The following is an 18,092-nucleotide window of genomic DNA, read 5'->3' as shown; positions in this document are numbered from 1 at the left end:
ACACACATAGTACCAAATATCCTTCTATCTTGGCCAAAGTGAGTGACTGCTGCTTCTTTACCAATTTCAGCTTTTTACTTGCTCTAGCCTGCCCTCCTTACAGATAAGATTTATGAGATAGCCAGCGGTAGAATTGCTCCTGTTTTTGACAGCATCCAATCTAGAGAGAACCCTGCTTCCCCAGACCCTCCCCTAAATCATCCTCTTGCAGAGATGCCCTATGCTGCAACAAGAATTAGCCCAACCTGTTTACTTCGCTTGGAGGATACTGACATGGTACTGTGGCTAAATTACTAGAGTTTGTAGAGGGAGGCAAATCATCAGGTGGCCACTGAAGAAGAATTAATGAAATATGTAAAAAAAAAAAAAAAAGCCAAAATGTTTTTGAGTTTGTTACAAAGCAAAATCTATTAAAGGAAACTGAGTCACCAAGGAATTAGAATTAATGTTTAATCTCTGCTAGGAAACTGGCTTATCGACAGTAAACGAAGGATTTCTCTGGATGGAGGCCTGTGATCAAGGGACTCCAGGAGCTGTGCACGTTTTCGTTAATTGGCTTTAAGAGAGTATGCAGAATGAATCAACATAACCAAAAAAACTTTCCAGATCCTATTTCTACATTCTCATCTGGAACTTCAGGAGCTGACTCCCTGTTCATTATATTCCCCAGACTACCCTGAAATCCACAGAGAGAATTATTCCTGCACAAGGGCCACAAAACTAAGAACATTAGAATTAGAATATTACCATTTTGCAATCCCTAATAAAATAACACATCTGGAAAATGATCATCAATGGTGAAACCACTGGTGAAATGTTATTTAAATTCTTAGTCTGTATCAGGTATGAAATTATAAAATCCATGCATGGTGGTGAAAACTTACTGTTTCCCAATATCCATCCATACTCCTTCCATAGTTTAGCTGGTACCCGATGCCCAGAATAGAGACTACTTTCCTGGCCTCTATGGTGGTTATTTGTGGTCATATGACTTAAGTCCTAATCAGTGAAATGATAGCAAAAATGCATATGGTAGCTGCTGGAGCCTGTCAACCTTGCACTCCTCAACTGCATCGCTTCTTCAATCCTGCTGCCCAGATAAGAATGTGGACATCTTGAATCACGAGTCCAAGCTCTGCTCAGTGGCACGAGAAAAGACAGCTGGGTCTTGGACACAAGAACCATACAGCTCTGGACTGCCTTCCCTGTCTTTTACATGATGGAGAAGTAAACTGGGGGGAAGCAGGAAGCCCAGAGCTGGCTGAGCCTAGAGGAGGAAGGGGAGAAAGGAGAGGAGGGGGGAAAGGCGGAAAGAGGGAAAAGAGAGGAAGAGGGAGAAAATGAACAGGAGTAGGGAGGAGAGGGAGAGGAGTGGGAGGGTGGCAGGAGGAGGAGGCAGCAAAGCCTGAGGTCCAGGTGACCGTTTTAGCTTCTGCTTCCTGGATCCTTGAGAGAGTGAGTTAAATTGGAAATTCTTAGTTATGAAACTTTCTACTACAAGTTACAGAAAACACTCAAAATGATGGCAATAAGGTAACATGTTCATCATCTCAGGAGTGAAGTCCACAGCTAGGACTGGCGCAGGCAGGGCAGGTGTGGCGGGCTCTGGCTCCACACAACGGCTACTACAGCTTCCAGCGTCACTTTTAGAACACTGCTCAGAGCAAGACAAGGGACCTTCTCCTATCTTTCCTAAAAGTGAAGAAATCTCTTCCCAGAAGCCTCCCTGCAGACGTCCCCTCCAGTGTCACTAGACTCTATGCCCACTGCTAAAGCAATCAGAGGCAGAGGATAGGATTATCACGAATAAGAAACCATTCATGTTAACTCAAGTCCTCCTCTGGAACTGGGGACGGGACCACCTTCCCCTGATCACTAGGGGAGGGATAGATACAGAACCACTACTCATGGTGGCACAAGCTGTGCAGGGCACAATTCCAGGGGGACCCCATTCAGAGTCATTGTCATTTGTAAGGTTATTATGACAAATTTCCAGCAGATGGCAGTAAAGTGCTTGGGGAAAGGACGTCTTTTTCTGATTCACAGTGAGCTGACAAAGTAGATACCTAAAACACAAAACAAAAACTAAAGTCCCTATGTCTGAAAAAAAGATTACCTTAGAAGGAAGGTGGGGGTGAAGGTGGGAAATGAGAGTTCTGCAATATAAAGTAAATAATCAAATGCATTGTAAACCTTTAAAAGTTATATGTGGTAAACTCCATTTTAATGAAATATCCATTCCAGGTTTAAGAAAAGTTTTAAAAATCTTTATTCAATTCCAATATAGTTACTCTGAAAAAAAATACTAGACAGATATCCTAAACTGAAAATCATATGTAAAAAAATCCACTGTCATTACCAATAAAAAGTTTAAAATAAGCTGTCAAGATTCATTTTTACAACAGCAGCAGCATTCATACAGCAAAGACCCCCCCCCATATCAAATGATTAAGATATATAGAAAACTACTACACCTTGAGAAAAGAGATCAATTGAATGGATGAAATATTACCACTTAAGATTAATCACATTATAAGGCATGATTAATTTTAAGAATCTGAGATTTGAAGAAAGCATTAAAGTTCCTTCACTATTTCTGTCATGTGACCACAGAAAAGAAAAATATAGGCAAAATTAAACAAGCAGACCAAAGAAAAAGTTGTGTATACAGAGTGATACGTTAGGAAAATTTTTTAAGTGAGATTGGGTATTCAATTTTCTTATTGCTGTAACCTCTACCACCTTCTTTGAATAGCAAAGCAAAATTATACAAATGATTATGGGATATAAAAATGAAAGGAGTTTTCTTTGGATCAGTTTACACTTTGAGTCAATAATATATGCAACGTGTGCGATGAAATGGAATTCCTTTCATATCTTCCCTGTGATCACGGGCATAGTCCCATAAGTAATAATCCAGAAGAATGGAATTGATCTCTCCACTAGTTTTTTCACCCTTTTTCTTCATAAGCTCCAGAAGACAATCCCGGACCAGCTCAACACACCAAAGTGAACAACCTCTGATCTCCACTTCTTGCCTATTCCCATATGAGAGCATTTCTCCTGCAAGGGGGAAAAACAGAGCAAGAAGCACTAAGAGTCAATGACATAAAATCTACTCAGAACTTTACTGTGGAACAAAACACAGTATTTAAATAGTACTCATTTTAAAACTGTAAACCTCAGACTTTATTTTCAGTAATGTAACCATCTCTAAACTCAGACATTAATTCAAAACTGTAAGTTAAGTTCCACAAGGATGAGAACCATGTCTGGCTTCTTTGTCTCAGTATTCCTAGGACCTAGCATAGTACCTTGCACATACTAGCTCTGCAATAAATATATGCTAAATGAATGTGGGGTAACCATAAATTTTAAAACATGACAGCAAAATTATTAAATTATTGAACAGAAAAGATTTAAAATTGGGTTTGATGCCAGGAAAAAAAAATTATTGCAAAATTTGGAGGACTCCTAGGGAGCCAAATAAATACCACCTCCCTTCCTCATCTGAGAACTGAACACTGTCTTGGGTAAACCCTAGGTGCATCAAAGAGAACCTGAGAAATCAAAGCTACTTACTTGAGCAAGGAAAACCATGATCATTCTTTAGATTCAAGATCCTTTAGTCAGTTCTACCTGAATATGGAGCTGAGAGCTCCCATAGGACCTGCGGTCTATTCAGCGTCCATCTCCAGGGTATATCTGATCCTGCAGGGTGGGCCCTGGCTGTGCTTTGCCACAGACACTAGAGTTGGGCTCATCAACTCAACTGCCTATAAGGATCAGGCAGACAGAGTAAGTGAATGCAGCAGCCAGATGCAAACTGTGGTGAACTGGAGAGCATGTGCTGCCCTGTCTAAAGGTAGACCTAATGTTTCAATATTTCTCTATTTTTACATGAGAAGTCAGAAAGTTTGATTTTCATGTGAAACCTCTTAATTGTCAATTGTTGACAACTAATTAAAAATTGCTGGGGCTGGGCTGGTGGTGCAGCAGTTAAGTGTGCACGTTCCACTTCGGTGGCCCGGGGTTTGCCGGTTTGGATCCCGGGGGCAGAAATGGCACTGCTTGGCAGCCATGCTGTGGTAAGCATCCCACAAATAACAAAGAGGAAGATGGGCATGGATGTTAGCTCAGGGGCAGTGTTCCTCAGCAAAAAGAGGAGAATTGGCGGCAGATGTTAGCTCAGGGCTAATCTTCCTCAAAATCAATCAATCAATAAATAAAAATTGCTTAAAGCACTCTTCAAGCCAAACAAAACACATGTGCAGGCTATATCTGACCTCTGACCACCAATCTGTACCCTTGCACAGAGCTTCACAGTACCCAACAGGCCCTGTCATCCATTGAGATATAGGGAAAATGCCCAGCGCCACTGGGTTCCACTCTGTTATCTGAGATCTTGAGTAGTGTTACTTATGTCCCCTCCATCCATGTCTCCCCAGGGCTGAGGCACTGGTCGCTGGGGCAGGGAGAAGAACAGACACAAGCTGTACCCTCCATTTCCTTACTTTGTCCAGGAGCTGGCATACAAATCCACCCCTTCCTCTTCAGTTCTCTTGTTAATCAATTCCTCCAAACTTGACTGTAAACTTGCCAGAACTGCCAAATCAACCATGACAGTGACTTGGAGGCAGATACACAAGTAGAGCCATTAGATGAGACCACTGCCCCAGCTGACAGCTTGACTGCAACCTCGAGCCAGAGGTACCCAGTTATGCAGCACCCAGATTCCTAACTCACAGAAACTGTGAGATAATAAATGTCTGTTGTTTTAAGTTACTAAATTTTAGCATAATTTTTTACAGAGCAATAAATAACTGTATTGACTTGTGTCCCCCAAAAAGATACATTCGAGTCCTAACTTCTGGTACCTGTGAATGTGGCCTTATTTGTAAATAGGGTCTTTGCAGATATAATTAAGTTAAGATGAGGTCATACTGGATTAGGGTGGCCCTTAAATGCCATGACTGGAGTCCTCATAAGAAAAAGAGACAGAGGAGACACACAGGGAAGGCCCCCATGGTTGGAGTGATGCACCTACAAGCCAAGGAACGCCAAGGACTGCTGGGAGCCACCAGAAACTAGAAGAGGCAAGGAAGGCTTCTTCCCAAGTCTTCAGAGGGAGCATGGCCCTGCAACACCTTGATTTCAGACTTCTGAAAGCTGTTAAGTGAATAAATTTCTGTTTTAAGCCATCCAGTTTGTGGTAACTTGTTATCTTGGCCTTAGGAACCTAATAAAGTAACTAATACAGCAACTCACAGTATGGGATAGGACATGGACTTTGAAACAGAAAAAGAATGAAACTATCTGAGAGGACTGACAAACATAGGTTAGAGTCCGGGAGGGTAACATGGTCAATGTATGAGGCCTGAAAGCCTGCCCCAGAATCACAGGGAAGAATCTAAATGTAGCCAAATTGCATTGTCAGTCTTTATAACTGGCTAAAAAATATGCCTTTGGTAAAGAGATGGGTTAAAGATAAAATGGACAGAAGTCTGGGTAGGCCTTCCAAGAGCTGTCCTGGAGATTCCAGAAGACGGGAAGAGGAAAGGGAATGTAAGCGCAGCACATCCTCAGGTTTGGAAGAAGTGTCATTGGAGGCCAGTTAAGGAAGCTTCCACCTCATGTAGTCAAGCCACCTGGTTCTAGATTTCACTTAAGGTAGTTTTTAAAAATCAGTGTACTATACTTGTGTGTGCTCCTTTATATTTATAGTTTCTGTTTCTCCTCTAGTTTGCTAGTAAAGTACTTTTGGGGGGAAAAAAATCCAACTTTGCTTAAATAAACTAAGGGGCAAAGAAATTTGTTCACCCTATGTCAAACTAGCTAAGGATCGCAGAGTATCCTTTCAGAAGCTGAACATAATGGAGGCAGTAACAGCTGCAGCGGGACATTTGGGAAAGAGCCTCTGGAGTTGAAACAGATAGCAGAAAAAAATCCAGACAACTCGACTCAACTATGCTGAATGATCTCTTCTCACCAGGGTTTTTCTCACAGTAGCAGAGACAGTTGGGTGCTATAAAAATTCAAGAGAAGGAGATGGATAACTCACGAAGAGTTGGGAAAAGCTATGTGGCAGAGCTAACTAAGCTTTTGTGGATATGTAAGATTTGAATTGAAAAAAAGAAAACTTGGGTAGGGAAACCAAGCAAGGGAATGTTTAGAGACAGGAATGAACAGTGTATACAACGGCAAAAAAAAAATCAGCTGAGCACGGCTGTGCGTCAATGCCCCGACTGCTAGATGTTGTTCCATTTAAAGGTAGCCAACAATTAATGACCCAGAACATGAGCATTACGACATAAAATAGCTTGTTACTTTTCAAATAAGGAAACAGAAGGACAAAACGGATTGCCCAAGGCAGCATAAAAACCTAGTAGAAGCAACCAGAGGAATAATGGTACCTTTATATTGTGTTATTCTTATTTTGGGTGATTGAAATCTATTTCACAAGAGAAAATTATTCAGTCATAAAAACTACTTTCTTTGAAATTATAAAGAAAAAAGTAGCTGAAAATACTGCACCCAAAGAGAGATATTAACATGAAAATTATACAATTATTTTTCTTATACACAGAAAAGTTTAAAAAACAAAAAGCTAATTTTCACACAAACATAATTATCTATACTCATATATTATAATAAGGCTCCCACTCTTAAGAGTCAATAATCAAATCCATTAACGGTAAATAAATAAACCTAGAACAGTGAGCAATTTGAGCAAGATAACCCAGCAGCAGATCTTGGAATCTCCTGTCTCAAAATCCAGTACATCTTACCCATCTCTCAGCCCACTTTCTATTTCACCATGCAGTGTGCTCTTCAGCTTAACCAACGCTCTTCAATACTACACCTGATGAACTGTCTTAGTGTTGCACACTTTCATGTAACATAAATTTAGGTTTCATTTTATTACGAGGCTCTGAAATTATCATGTCCAAATAGTGCAATTTCCCACAATATCCACATTCTACAGTGTAAACAACAAAAAGCAATTTTGCCTGTATTTTAATTGCCCTTGGATTTTTCTTGACATGTCCTTTTAACAATAAACAGGGCTTTCTTTTAAAGAAAGGAGCTTTTGTGAAAGAAATTAGACAGAGACTCAACAAGTCACAGTATGATAAAGAATGTCTTAATAAAGCTGGCAAACCTTTGAGAAGTTTCTCTAGTAGCTCATCAGAATATTTCAGGGCTCCCAGGTGAACAAGAATCTGAGGTAATCTATAGTCAGCAAACATAGTAATACTGGAGATGTCCTTAAAGCAGCCGTCTCCTTTTCCCTCTAATACGCTCCATGTATCTGCTACAAGGATTTGGGCCCGTTTGTAAAAGGAAATTCTTTTCCCCTGATGAATGAAGAGAATATAAATGTTACTTAGGTATCTGAAAGCTTTAAGTATGCTATTTAAAAAAGACACACGTTGAAAACATTTTTCAAGAATAATCTTACTCTGTGGGTAAGAATTTATAGAACTTTTACAGTAAAAAAAGGAGGAAGTCTGATAAATATTAAATTACCTCTATCATTCTAAATTTACTTCCTATATTCTTCAAGGCACTAAATTACAATGTACGTAATCATGGTACTATTTAGTGTTCTTTTTCAATGGCATTACTTCATATACATATTTCTGTGTCACTGTAATCTACCTGCTTATTTTTAATAGCTAGATAGTATTTCTTTAGAAAGTTTCTTAATTTAAAAAATATATATTTTCTGATTGCAACATAACTCACGTTAATTGTATAAAATACAGAAGAGTATAAAGAGGAAAATAATCATCCCTAAACTCATCTCTGAGGGAGAATCACAATATTCATTTAACTGTTTCCTTTTAGTAATGATTAACTTACTTCAGAGATGAACACACAATTGATCAACAGCCAGAATTTATCCAGTCTACCATTTTTAGAAATGGTCAAAGTCAATATAACAAAGTCATATAACAAAATAAACTATGGATTATATTTATGCATGGAAAAAAGCATTATAAGATAGTGGGTTATAATTTAACTCAAAAATTCTCTATAAAATTACAAACGCAGATCAGCACAGACTATAGAAAAACCAGACAATTACAATATACTCCAAGTCCTAAACCAACAGTAATAACCTCAAATCATCTCTTGTAATTGTTTGCTAAGTGAGAATAATCAGCATTACAGGCTCCCAAAATTTATCTTGACCACCTCAGAGAATGTTTTGATAAATGACAAATAATTAAATTAAAAATGAAATTAAATTCTTCAAGGAAAGGTTCCATACAAAAGTTCCTTAAGATGATAATATAGATTCCTTTACTTACTTAAAAAACCTCCAAAGATACTCTGTCCTAAGAAGAAATAAACTAATATTGCTTAACTTTAAGGAATACCTATTGCAATCAACTCAGACCTCCTTTTACTAAGTAAATTAAATTTTCTAAGGCTACCATTAAGAAATTCAGTATCTTGTTTTCCAGGGCAAAGACATATGCTCATTTTTTGACATGATGTTAAGTCTGTAAATTAAATGAAGTGCTGGGGGAACAAATCATTCAGAAGTATCCTTACATCATTTGGGAATAACCTATACTCCCAAACCTATCAAAATATGACAACTTGACAACTGTTCCTCTACATAAACTGAACTTATATATGATAACTAGTTTCTAATTCGTCTAGTTTATTCAACAGCAAGACATAAATCTTAATTTATAAAATAAAACGGTATATCAAACACAATTATTACATCACAATGTTTACTATGATAGAAACTATTATCTCCTATGTTTAACAAGAGGCATAAACAGAAAAATCTAGGAACCAGAGATATACAAAAATGCTAGCATCTAACAAAACATAAATTGTCACATCCTGACCACTGTTTCCATGATAGCCAACTAGTATATCATAAAGATTAGATTATAATACCCTTAAAACTAAAAAAAATAGTAAGATTCAAGTGTGGAATCTAAAAATAAATTCAAATCATCTATAAAACATTGTCTTAAACTGATATGATGTTAGTAATCAAATGATTTTAGTAATCAAATTCTATGTCTCTAAAATATTAACTGATATCACCAAAAATACCAGGAAATCCTAAAATAACAATTTCCTATATGTTCCATAATATTGCTTTATGAGTAAAACATTTTCAAAATAGTACCATTAAAAAAATAATCATCAGTGAAAAAACTCTATGACCACGAGTTGATTTTCTTCAACAAATTTATCATGAACAAACTAGAAAGGGCAAGAATTACAAATGCTTAAGAGTACATAAAATGTTAGTGATTAAAATATCAAAGAAGCTCCTGTTTTCCATGTATATTTATCACTCTGTCAGAGTAAAGATGATAGTCTAAGGAAGCTAATTTATTAATCAGGATTTTTACATAGTTACTATATATTCTAAATCAGAGTCACAGGGGCTGGGCCAGTGGCACAGCGGTTAAGTGCGCACGTTCTGCTTCTCGGTGGCCTGGGGTTCGCTGGTTCAGATCCTGAGTGCAGACAGGGCACTGCTTGGCACACTATGCTGTGGTAGGAGTCCCACATATAAAGTAGAGGAAGATGGGCATGGATGTTAGCTCAGGGCCAGTCTTCCTCAGCAAGAAGAGGAGGATTGGCAGCAGTTAGCTCAGGGCTAATCTTCCTCAAAAATAAATAAATAAATAAATAAAACTGCATATCAAACACAATTATTGTGGTAAAATAGTTTGGGCAAATAGTCATGGGATTGTACATCTATGCAGTGGAATAGTGTAAAGCCAGTAAAAATGGTACTGTGAAAAGAAACTGTGCTATGAAAGAATTTTTATTGACTTAGAAAGATGTTCATAATATGTTAAATTTTAAAACATATTACATAGCCTGATCCTAATTCTCCCCTGGCCATGGGTATACACACTCACACATACAGAAAAAGACCAAATTCTGAACAGTGGTTACCTTTTGGTACAATAGAGACTGCTTCTCTGTACTTTCCAAATTATATAACTAATATGTTTTACTTTTGGAATTAAGACAATTTTAAAATATGGATAAAAAGATATATTTGATTTTAACACTTCCTGAATTTCAAAAGCAGTCCCAAAAGTTCTTTAGAAATCCTCCAGATTTGGAATTGCATGAAGTGCTTTAATTGTGTATCTTTTAAATGAATACACAAAGATAACAGTAAATTATGCAAACATAACAGTAAATTGACTAATCAAAGTGTTAAGTGAGCACCCACTATATGCTCAGTGTTATGTCAGGAATCACAGGAGTTACAAAAATACACTGCTTTTGGGTAACACTAATGATAATCTTATGGAGAAATAAATGAAAAAAATGTAATACTCCTTTAAGAAAGTGTCAAAATTCTTAAGTATGATTTTTGTTACATTTTGGAGATTTTTTCCATAAGAATGTATTTTAGAAATGAGTACAGTACTGATGGGAAATGGTTCTGGTACTAATTTTCATTTTAAAATGCATGAGCCTTAAGATTAATCTATATCCCGGTATCAGTTTTTAAAAATTGAACTTTTTAGCAAAGCAAATCAAAAGCACTGTGCTGTAAATAAAATAGAAGTTCATAAAATGCTTAATCAATATTATTATCTAAAAAAACTGCACTCCTTTCTTCCAGAAAAACAAAAAGTCAGGACAACTTGAAAGTAAATAAAGAGCCCGGTGTCCCGAATTCATTTCATCCTGAAGTCACATTAAATTTAATTTCAACCGTGTTGATTCTGGAATACATGGATTCTTCGTCACATTAATGGCAGTTTGATTTCTTTTACAGACTATTTAATATATTTAGATGGCCTGAATGACGGACCAAGGAACTTGATCCATAATTTCTTGAGAAACAAGGCTGAAATGACATACTTTGAAGATAAAGATAAATCTCAAAGGAACCTCTGCATTAGCAAAATGGTTAGTCAGAACAGAATGAAGTTCAGCAGTGGCCTAGGGCCTCTTTTTTAGGAGCTGCCTCAGCCCCATCCACACCTGCTGCAGCCACACTTACTGGTCATAATCCATGCCAGTTCAGTCAGTCCTTGCCCAGTTTTACAATAGGAACTGAGAAAGAATGTCTCCCTCTCTCTCTCTCTGGTGTCTGAAGCAGTACACCAGATGCAAAATTCACAGAACTTTTCTCCTTCATGGAGAAAGTTGGTCTGGCAGTAGGACAAAAATGGAGCCAACAGAAGCAGAGGAGAGACTGAATCCTGATGGCACCAAGTCCCTGACCCTGGATGTTCCTACCCCCAATATGCATCCAAAAATTCTTCTTTCTGCTTAAGTTTTTTCTAGTTTTGTGTCTGTCACTTGCAATGAAAAGACTCTTAACATACATAATCAGGCATTTCTTACTTTATGGTAGGATGGAAAAGCAAGCTATTTCCTGACTAAATGACCTAAGATAAACTAGTTAACCTTTCTTTTAGATTTTGGTTCCCAGTCTGTAGACAGGACAATAATGCTCCTTGTCCTTGGGCCCCATAGAGCTGATCTGTGGATCAAACGAAAGTGTATGTGCAAATATCCTGTAAATCTTAAAGAGCAATTTAAACAATATTATTAGTAATTTTAGTTGTTGAATTGATTATAAAAGTGTAGCTTTAAAATTTCAATTTGACATAAGTATTAACTTATTCAATAGATTTATACCATGTGATTCCCGCGAAGTTGCTTTCAATTCTACTTCACAGTTAAAATACATAGTGATAATGGATTCCAAAAGAATTTTACAAAAACAAAATCCAAGTGTACACAGGGAGGGTATACACAATGTTCACCATTTTAAAACTACATCTATTTAAATTTTTCCTGTACCATAAAACAAATAATACTGTTAAAGTACCCTGTGCATGAAAAAGACAACATAGTATATATACATTAGAACTTTGCAAAAAATACTTTTTGTTAGAGAGAACTTAGTATAATCAGTATTCTGATTTTCATCCAGTGAAGTAAATTTTTTGAAGCACTGAAAGGACCTCATTATCCCTAAGAGACAACATCACGTTGAAGGTCCATTGTTTCTTTAGGTTTGAGACATTTTTAAAGGACAAAGGAAAAACGACAAAACATAAGAGAAGCAATGTCTTTGAAACACTGCTTAATTTTGTTATTGTCCATAAGGAACGAACTTCAAAATTTAAGTTTTTATTCTCAAAAGAGGTTCTGGAAGGAAAAGAGTTAACTATGAGAAGACATAGGATTTTAGAATCCTAAAATCTCCGACAGAAGCAACTCACCTCAAACTGAGTCACATCTCTGTAAGAAGGAAAGCTTTCAACTATCAGGTTCAGTAACTTCTGTGCACTTTTGTCACTTTTTCGGACACAATTAAGAAAAGAACCTTCAAACTTTTCAAGCAGAATTTTCCCGGTTTCGTTGAGAATCCGATGCCTCTCTTCTATCAAAGGCATGGGAATGTCCGTGTCAGAACGGAGGACATGCCGGACCTGATCGAGGGTCACGGTGGCATAGTACGAAGCACTCGTTATTGGTATCCCTTAGGGAGAAAAGAAAATGCAAACAGTGTCGTACTTTTATATCCATTAGACCCTTGTCTGTTGTAAATACAATTAACATGAAACCAACTAAATTTAGAGGAATACACTACAGGTGGATGGATAATAAAAAATCAGAAGCAGACCCCTCACTTTTTATTTGCTGTTTGTACCTATTCACTCATTTCTAACAACTGCCATACTACATCCGATGTATTTTGCCTGTGTAAAATGTGTTATAATACCTGTCCCTTTGTTCTTCAGATGTCATCAAAGTGGCGTTCTTTAGAAAACTGAGTTTTCTACTTAGCTGCGATGATGATAAATATCAGGATATTTCCCACTGAATAAAGATTTAATACCAGCCTTTTCTCATATCTTTATCTCAAGCAGAGGGACTGACAACGAAGAAGTTCAAGTTCACCTTATTAACACACTATTCCATCTCCCAGCCCGCTCCTCGGCACCCTGCCAGTAAACTGAAACCTCAAAGGCTGTTGGGTCCGACCCGGAGAAGGAGCACCAACCTTCGTCGAGGGCTCTGTTGACCGCGGCGCACAGGGACCAGTACCCACTGTACGTGCTCCCCCTGTAACCCACCAGACATTTGTGCTCGTCATGCTCCGACCAGAAGGAGAAGTTGAGCGTGTCTATCACAAACACCCAGTTGACCGCGGCCTCATCGGCCGCCCTGGGGTTCAGCTCGTGGAGGGCCTTCCAGGCTCCCACGCGCAGCTCGGGCCCCGAGGCCTTGGCGAGCAGCAGCTCGGCCACCCTCCGCACGCCTCCGCCATCAATGAACACATCTCGGCTGTTTTCCGCAACGAATTTTGCGGACTCCCTGGGAGTCAGGAGCCCGTCCATCCCGCCCCTCCCCTTTGGGACCGGGAACGACGCTTTGGCCCGCGAGCTGGCCAAACTCTCTTCCCTCTCCAGGCGGGGCAAGGGCCGGCTCCCGCCCTGCCCGCCGTGGGACTGCTGCCCTCACGGGGCCCGCCTCCCAGGGCGGCACCGCGAGCCCAGAGCGCGGCCCGACGCCGGGCCCCCGGCCACAGCGCCGCCAGACAGCGAGCTGCGCGGACCGCGAGCCGCGCGCCGGACCCAGGCGCAGGCGCTTCCGGGAAGGCGGCCCCGCCCACGCGCGCCCGGGACCCGTTTCCGGTTCCGAAGGTCAGGAAACTGCCTGGAAGGCTGCGGCGCGCGCGGCCGGGAGTTGTCCACCCTGAACCGTGCGGCTGCGCCATTTTGTTGGTGTTCCCACCCTCCTTTCGGGCAAGTGGGCCTGCGCGGGGCCTGGCGTGCGTGACTCCGGCTGGTGTACGGCGTTGCCCTCACGGCTCCCGCCCCTTTCGTCTCCCCCGGGGCGAAGACTGGGCTAGACGCCCTCGGCAACGCCTTGCCCCGGTGTCCCCGGGCCGTGACGAGCATTATGGCCGCCGGTGTTGGTGCAAGGGTCCGAGCCACCCCCAGACTGCGACGCGGGGCAGCGGTCCCCCACCCCCATCCCCCAGGCAGGCCTCTTCCTTTTGCTCAATTCCTGGCCCGTTTGGAGGCCGAATGGATATTAACGATTAGTTGGAACGTTTGGAGAAATGGTTGAGAAAAGTAATAAATTGTTAAATTAACATTGTGTGCCTGGAATTGTGCTTAAGTACCGAATCTTATTTAGTCCCGGTCATGAGAAAAGCGGCGGTTGCAGTCCCCGTTTTGCAAGTGAAGCTGATTGGGTCAGTGTTTCGCCGTGGTCACAGCAATAGTTGAACTGAGACTCGAAACTTTATCAATCCACAAGTTTAGTGCACTTTCTACGAGCCAACTCACCAATACCAACTATTCTGGTCGTCAAGTAGTGATTCTATCAGTGGGCCTGCTGAGGAGCCATCAATGGAGGAAATAAGTATCACAACCTCAAACTTAAAAAAAAAAAACTTTTTAATAGGATGAAGAGAAACATAAAGGAGTCAATTTAGTGTTGATCCAGATTTTCCTGGTGATGAAATTTTAGTATAGAAGTGTGTATTTTTTTCTCGTTCCGAGACTTCAATCTGCATAGATATAAAACGTTCGTATCTTTGAAAATCAACTTGAAAATAATCAGTCATCTTTGGTTATTGAGATAAAGAATCTTGGAATTTGGGAGAATGTGGAACTTTTGACAGCTATGACCCTAGAGAAGCAAAACATCTTCATCCCTCCAGTTTCTTCGTTTTGTTAAGAAAAAGGAACTTTAAGGATTCCACTATGATTTGCTTTTCCAGAAAAAGTCATTAGTACATTAATACAGTTATTAAATAAATGTAAGTCTGTTGCTTTGGGATTGTCCCTGTCTACCCCAGCAGCTCTAAGTCCTGAGAGTCAAAGAAATGGATTAGCGAGAAAATCTAACAATCTTCAAAAGAATCCAGGAGGTTAAATAATTTAGGCCATTGTCTCTCTCACTGAGGCTTGTTGACAGAAAAAAACTCAACAATCTGAATTCTTACTATGTTCAAGATACTGAATTAGACGTTAGGAGTAGTACATATAAGGGCTGGCCCTGTGGCTGAGTGGTTAAGTTCAGGCGCTCTGCTTTGGTGGCCCAAGGTTTCGCAGGTTTGGATCTTGGGCATGGACATGGCACTGCTCATCAGGCCGTGCTGAGGAGGCATCCCACATGCCACAACTAGAAGGACCCACAACTACAACATACAACTATGTACTGGGGAGATTTGGGGAGAAAAAGCAAAAAAAAAAAAAAAAAAAAGATTGGCAACAATTGTTAGCTCACGTACCAATCTTTAAAAAAAAAAAAAAGTAGTACATATGAATAAAACATGCTTCTTTCTCTCAAGGTTCTTACCTTGAGATAAAGCATAAACTGTGGGTGGGGGAGGTTTTTTGGTTTTTTTTAAGTGTGTCTACAAGATGCTGGGAATACAAAAAGTGAGTTCTTTACTTATTCAACTTCCTTCCCTTCCTTCTTCCTTCCAAACAGAACCCTGATCTTGTTCAGGAATGCCTCCCTCTTAACCACAGTTGGCATAGCGCAGCATCCTCAGCTTTAAGGGTGGTCTCGACTGGCCTAAGTGTAATATCACCCTCTTACCAGGGACTTTGTTAGGATCACGCATACTTCCTAGTTCACCTCAGTGTGTTGCAAGAGTAAGTTTGCAGGATGCTTCCAGATAAGGTTTTCCAGGAGAAATTGCAGAAGTGATTCACACTCCCTCTGGACATGGTTGAGCTTGGATATGAGGCTTGAAGTTGATGACAACCTGAGCATGAAGTCAGCACATGGGGGGGATCAAAAGAATAGCAGAGAAATGGAGCTGGAGTAACAGGCTTACATCAACTCTTAAGTCTGTCCTACTTTTTCATCTCTAGTTATGTGAGCTGGTAAACTACTTTATGGGGGCCGCTGGCCCCTGGCCAAGTGGTTAAGTTCGTGGGCTCTGCTTCGGGGGCATGGAGTTTTGCCAGTTTGGATCCCAGGCGCAGACATGGCACTGCTCATCAGGCCATGCTGAGGCAGCGTCCCACATGCTGCAACCAGAGGCACTCACAACTGGAATATACAACTATGTACTGGGGGGCTTTGGGGAGAAGAAAAAAAAAGAAGATTGGCAACAGTTGTTAGCTCAGGTGCCAATCCTTAAGGAAAACAAAATAAACTTCCTTGTAGTTGAAAGCAGTTTTGAGTTGGGTTCTCTATTACTTGCTATGAGAGCTTCCTATCTTATGCAGGTAGCAAATACAGACATGGTGTCTGACATCTTATGGTCTAGTGGGGAAGGCTATCAAATGTCTGGATTGTGCTTCCAGCAACAGAAAATGAGACTGTAGTGACTAAACAAAAGGAGGATTGTTTTTCTCATATAATAAGTCCAGAAGTAGGCACACCAGGGTTGGTACAGCTATTTGAGAATGTCAGCAAGGAACTAGGCTCCTCGCTTTCTGACTCGCTATCCCTAGCATGTGGCTTTTGTCTTTACGGTTGTAAGATGGCTCTACCCTTATAGGCATTTTGTCCACAGAAAGGAGAAGGAAAGTAAAGGAACAGAGGGCTAAAGGAACATGCCAGCTGGGTATGTTTCTCTTGAAAACCTTTGCCAGCTCTACTCTATAGGTATAGGCTTTTGAAGATCAAGATGACCTCTAAATAGTCCCTAAGTTTGCATTTTAAAAGTTAACAGTGGGGGCTGGCCCAGTGGCACAGCGGTTAAGTGCACCCGTTCCACTCCGGCGGCCCGGGGTTCGCTGGTTCAGATCCCAGGTGCGGACATGGCACCACTTGGCAAGCCATGCTGTGGTAGGCATCCCACATATAAAGTAGAGGAAGATGGGCACAGATGTTAGCTCAGGGCCAGTCTTCAGCAAAAAGAGGATTGGCAGCAGTTAGCTCAGGGCTAATCTTCCTCAAAAAATAAAAAAATAAAAAAGTTAACAGGGGCCAGCCAGCCTGTGGCGGAGTGGTTGAGTTCGTGCACGCTCCGCTTCAATGGCCCAGGGTTTTGCCAGTTCGGATCCTGGGCGCAGACAAGGCACCACTCCTCAGGCATCCCACATAGGCACTCACAACTAAGGATATACAACTATGTACTGGGGGGCTTTGGTGAAAAAAAGGAAAAATAAAATCTTTGAAAATAAATAAATAAAAATAAAAGTTGGGGGCTGGCCCCGTGGCTGAGTGGTTAAGTTTGGGCGCTCCGCTGCAGGTGGCCCAGTGTTTCGTCGGTTCGAATCCTGGGCACGGACATGGCACTGCTCATCAGACCACACTGAGGCAGCGTCCCACAGGCCACAGCTGGAAGGACCCACAACTAAGACTATACACCTATGTACCGGGGGGCTTTGGGGAGAAAAAGGAAAAAAATAAAATCTTTAAAAAATAAAATAAAGTAAAAGTTAACAAAGGAGGGAGACATGATCAGTGATGTGTCCTTATCACTTTCCCCCTCCTGAACAGCATCTAAGTTAGATTATTCCGATCATTAAGAGAACTATCATTCTAAATAGCTAAATTAAATGTCAAGCATTGGCAGCAGTCATCGCTACATCTGCTATTTTCTGTCATGATAGGCTATGGCAGATACTTAAAGGAATAGTGGGTTAAGAGGTATTCTCGAGGAAAAGTTGCACAAGTTGTCTAGAGCAATGAATGGACAATAGACATTGCTAGAGAGGAGACCGTAGTTTCTCATATATGCAGGAGATAAGCAGAGAAGTAGAATGGATCTTGTGAAGGTAGGACATCTCAATTGTTTTCATTTCCCCTGATTTTCCCAAAGCCACAAGAAGGCTTAGCAGAAAAGAGATATGGCTTACTACTGTATAATTTTTCTCTGTTCCTTTCCCCTTGATTTATCCATATTTAGTGTTTAAGATTGACCACTTCCTTGAAATTCACTCTTGGCTCGTAGGGCATTATATTATCCTAGTTTTCTCAGTACCATTAGAGACCCCTTCTCTTTCTACTCTCTTCTTATTGAGTGTAAAATGTCCCATCCACAGGCTGTGGCTTAGGGGCAGAATGGACTCTTTCTGGTGAAAAGTATTTAGTTATAATGGAATAAATATATTGTTTCCATTATACATCATTAACAT

General features: G+C 40.4%; 1 protein-coding gene across 1 annotated transcript; it reads right to left on the bottom strand.

Moving 5' to 3' along the window:
* Positions 1 to 2,245: 2,245 nt before the first annotated feature.
* Positions 2,246 to 13,656, bottom strand: QNG1 (Q-nucleotide N-glycosylase 1). The gene is made up of 4 exons (XM_014828536.3): positions 13,037 to 13,656; positions 12,252 to 12,511; positions 7,163 to 7,358; positions 2,246 to 3,063 (listed from the first exon to the last, which is right to left on the bottom strand). Exons 1-4 carry the CDS (start codon positions 13,371 to 13,373, stop codon positions 2,831 to 2,833), a joined length of 1,026 nt encoding a protein of 341 aa, XP_014684022.2. The 5' UTR covers positions 13,374 to 13,656; the 3' UTR covers positions 2,246 to 2,830.
* Positions 13,657 to 18,092: the final 4,436 nt, after the last annotated feature.

The sequence above is a fragment of the Equus asinus genome, chromosome 23, assembly GCF_041296235.1.
Source record: "Equus asinus isolate D_3611 breed Donkey chromosome 23, EquAss-T2T_v2, whole genome shotgun sequence".
In the NCBI taxonomy this organism is placed as follows: Eukaryota; Metazoa; Chordata; class Mammalia; order Perissodactyla; family Equidae; genus Equus; species Equus asinus.
The sequence above is the reverse complement of the archived record's forward strand: the minus strand, read 5'-3'. Positions and strand labels throughout refer to the sequence as shown.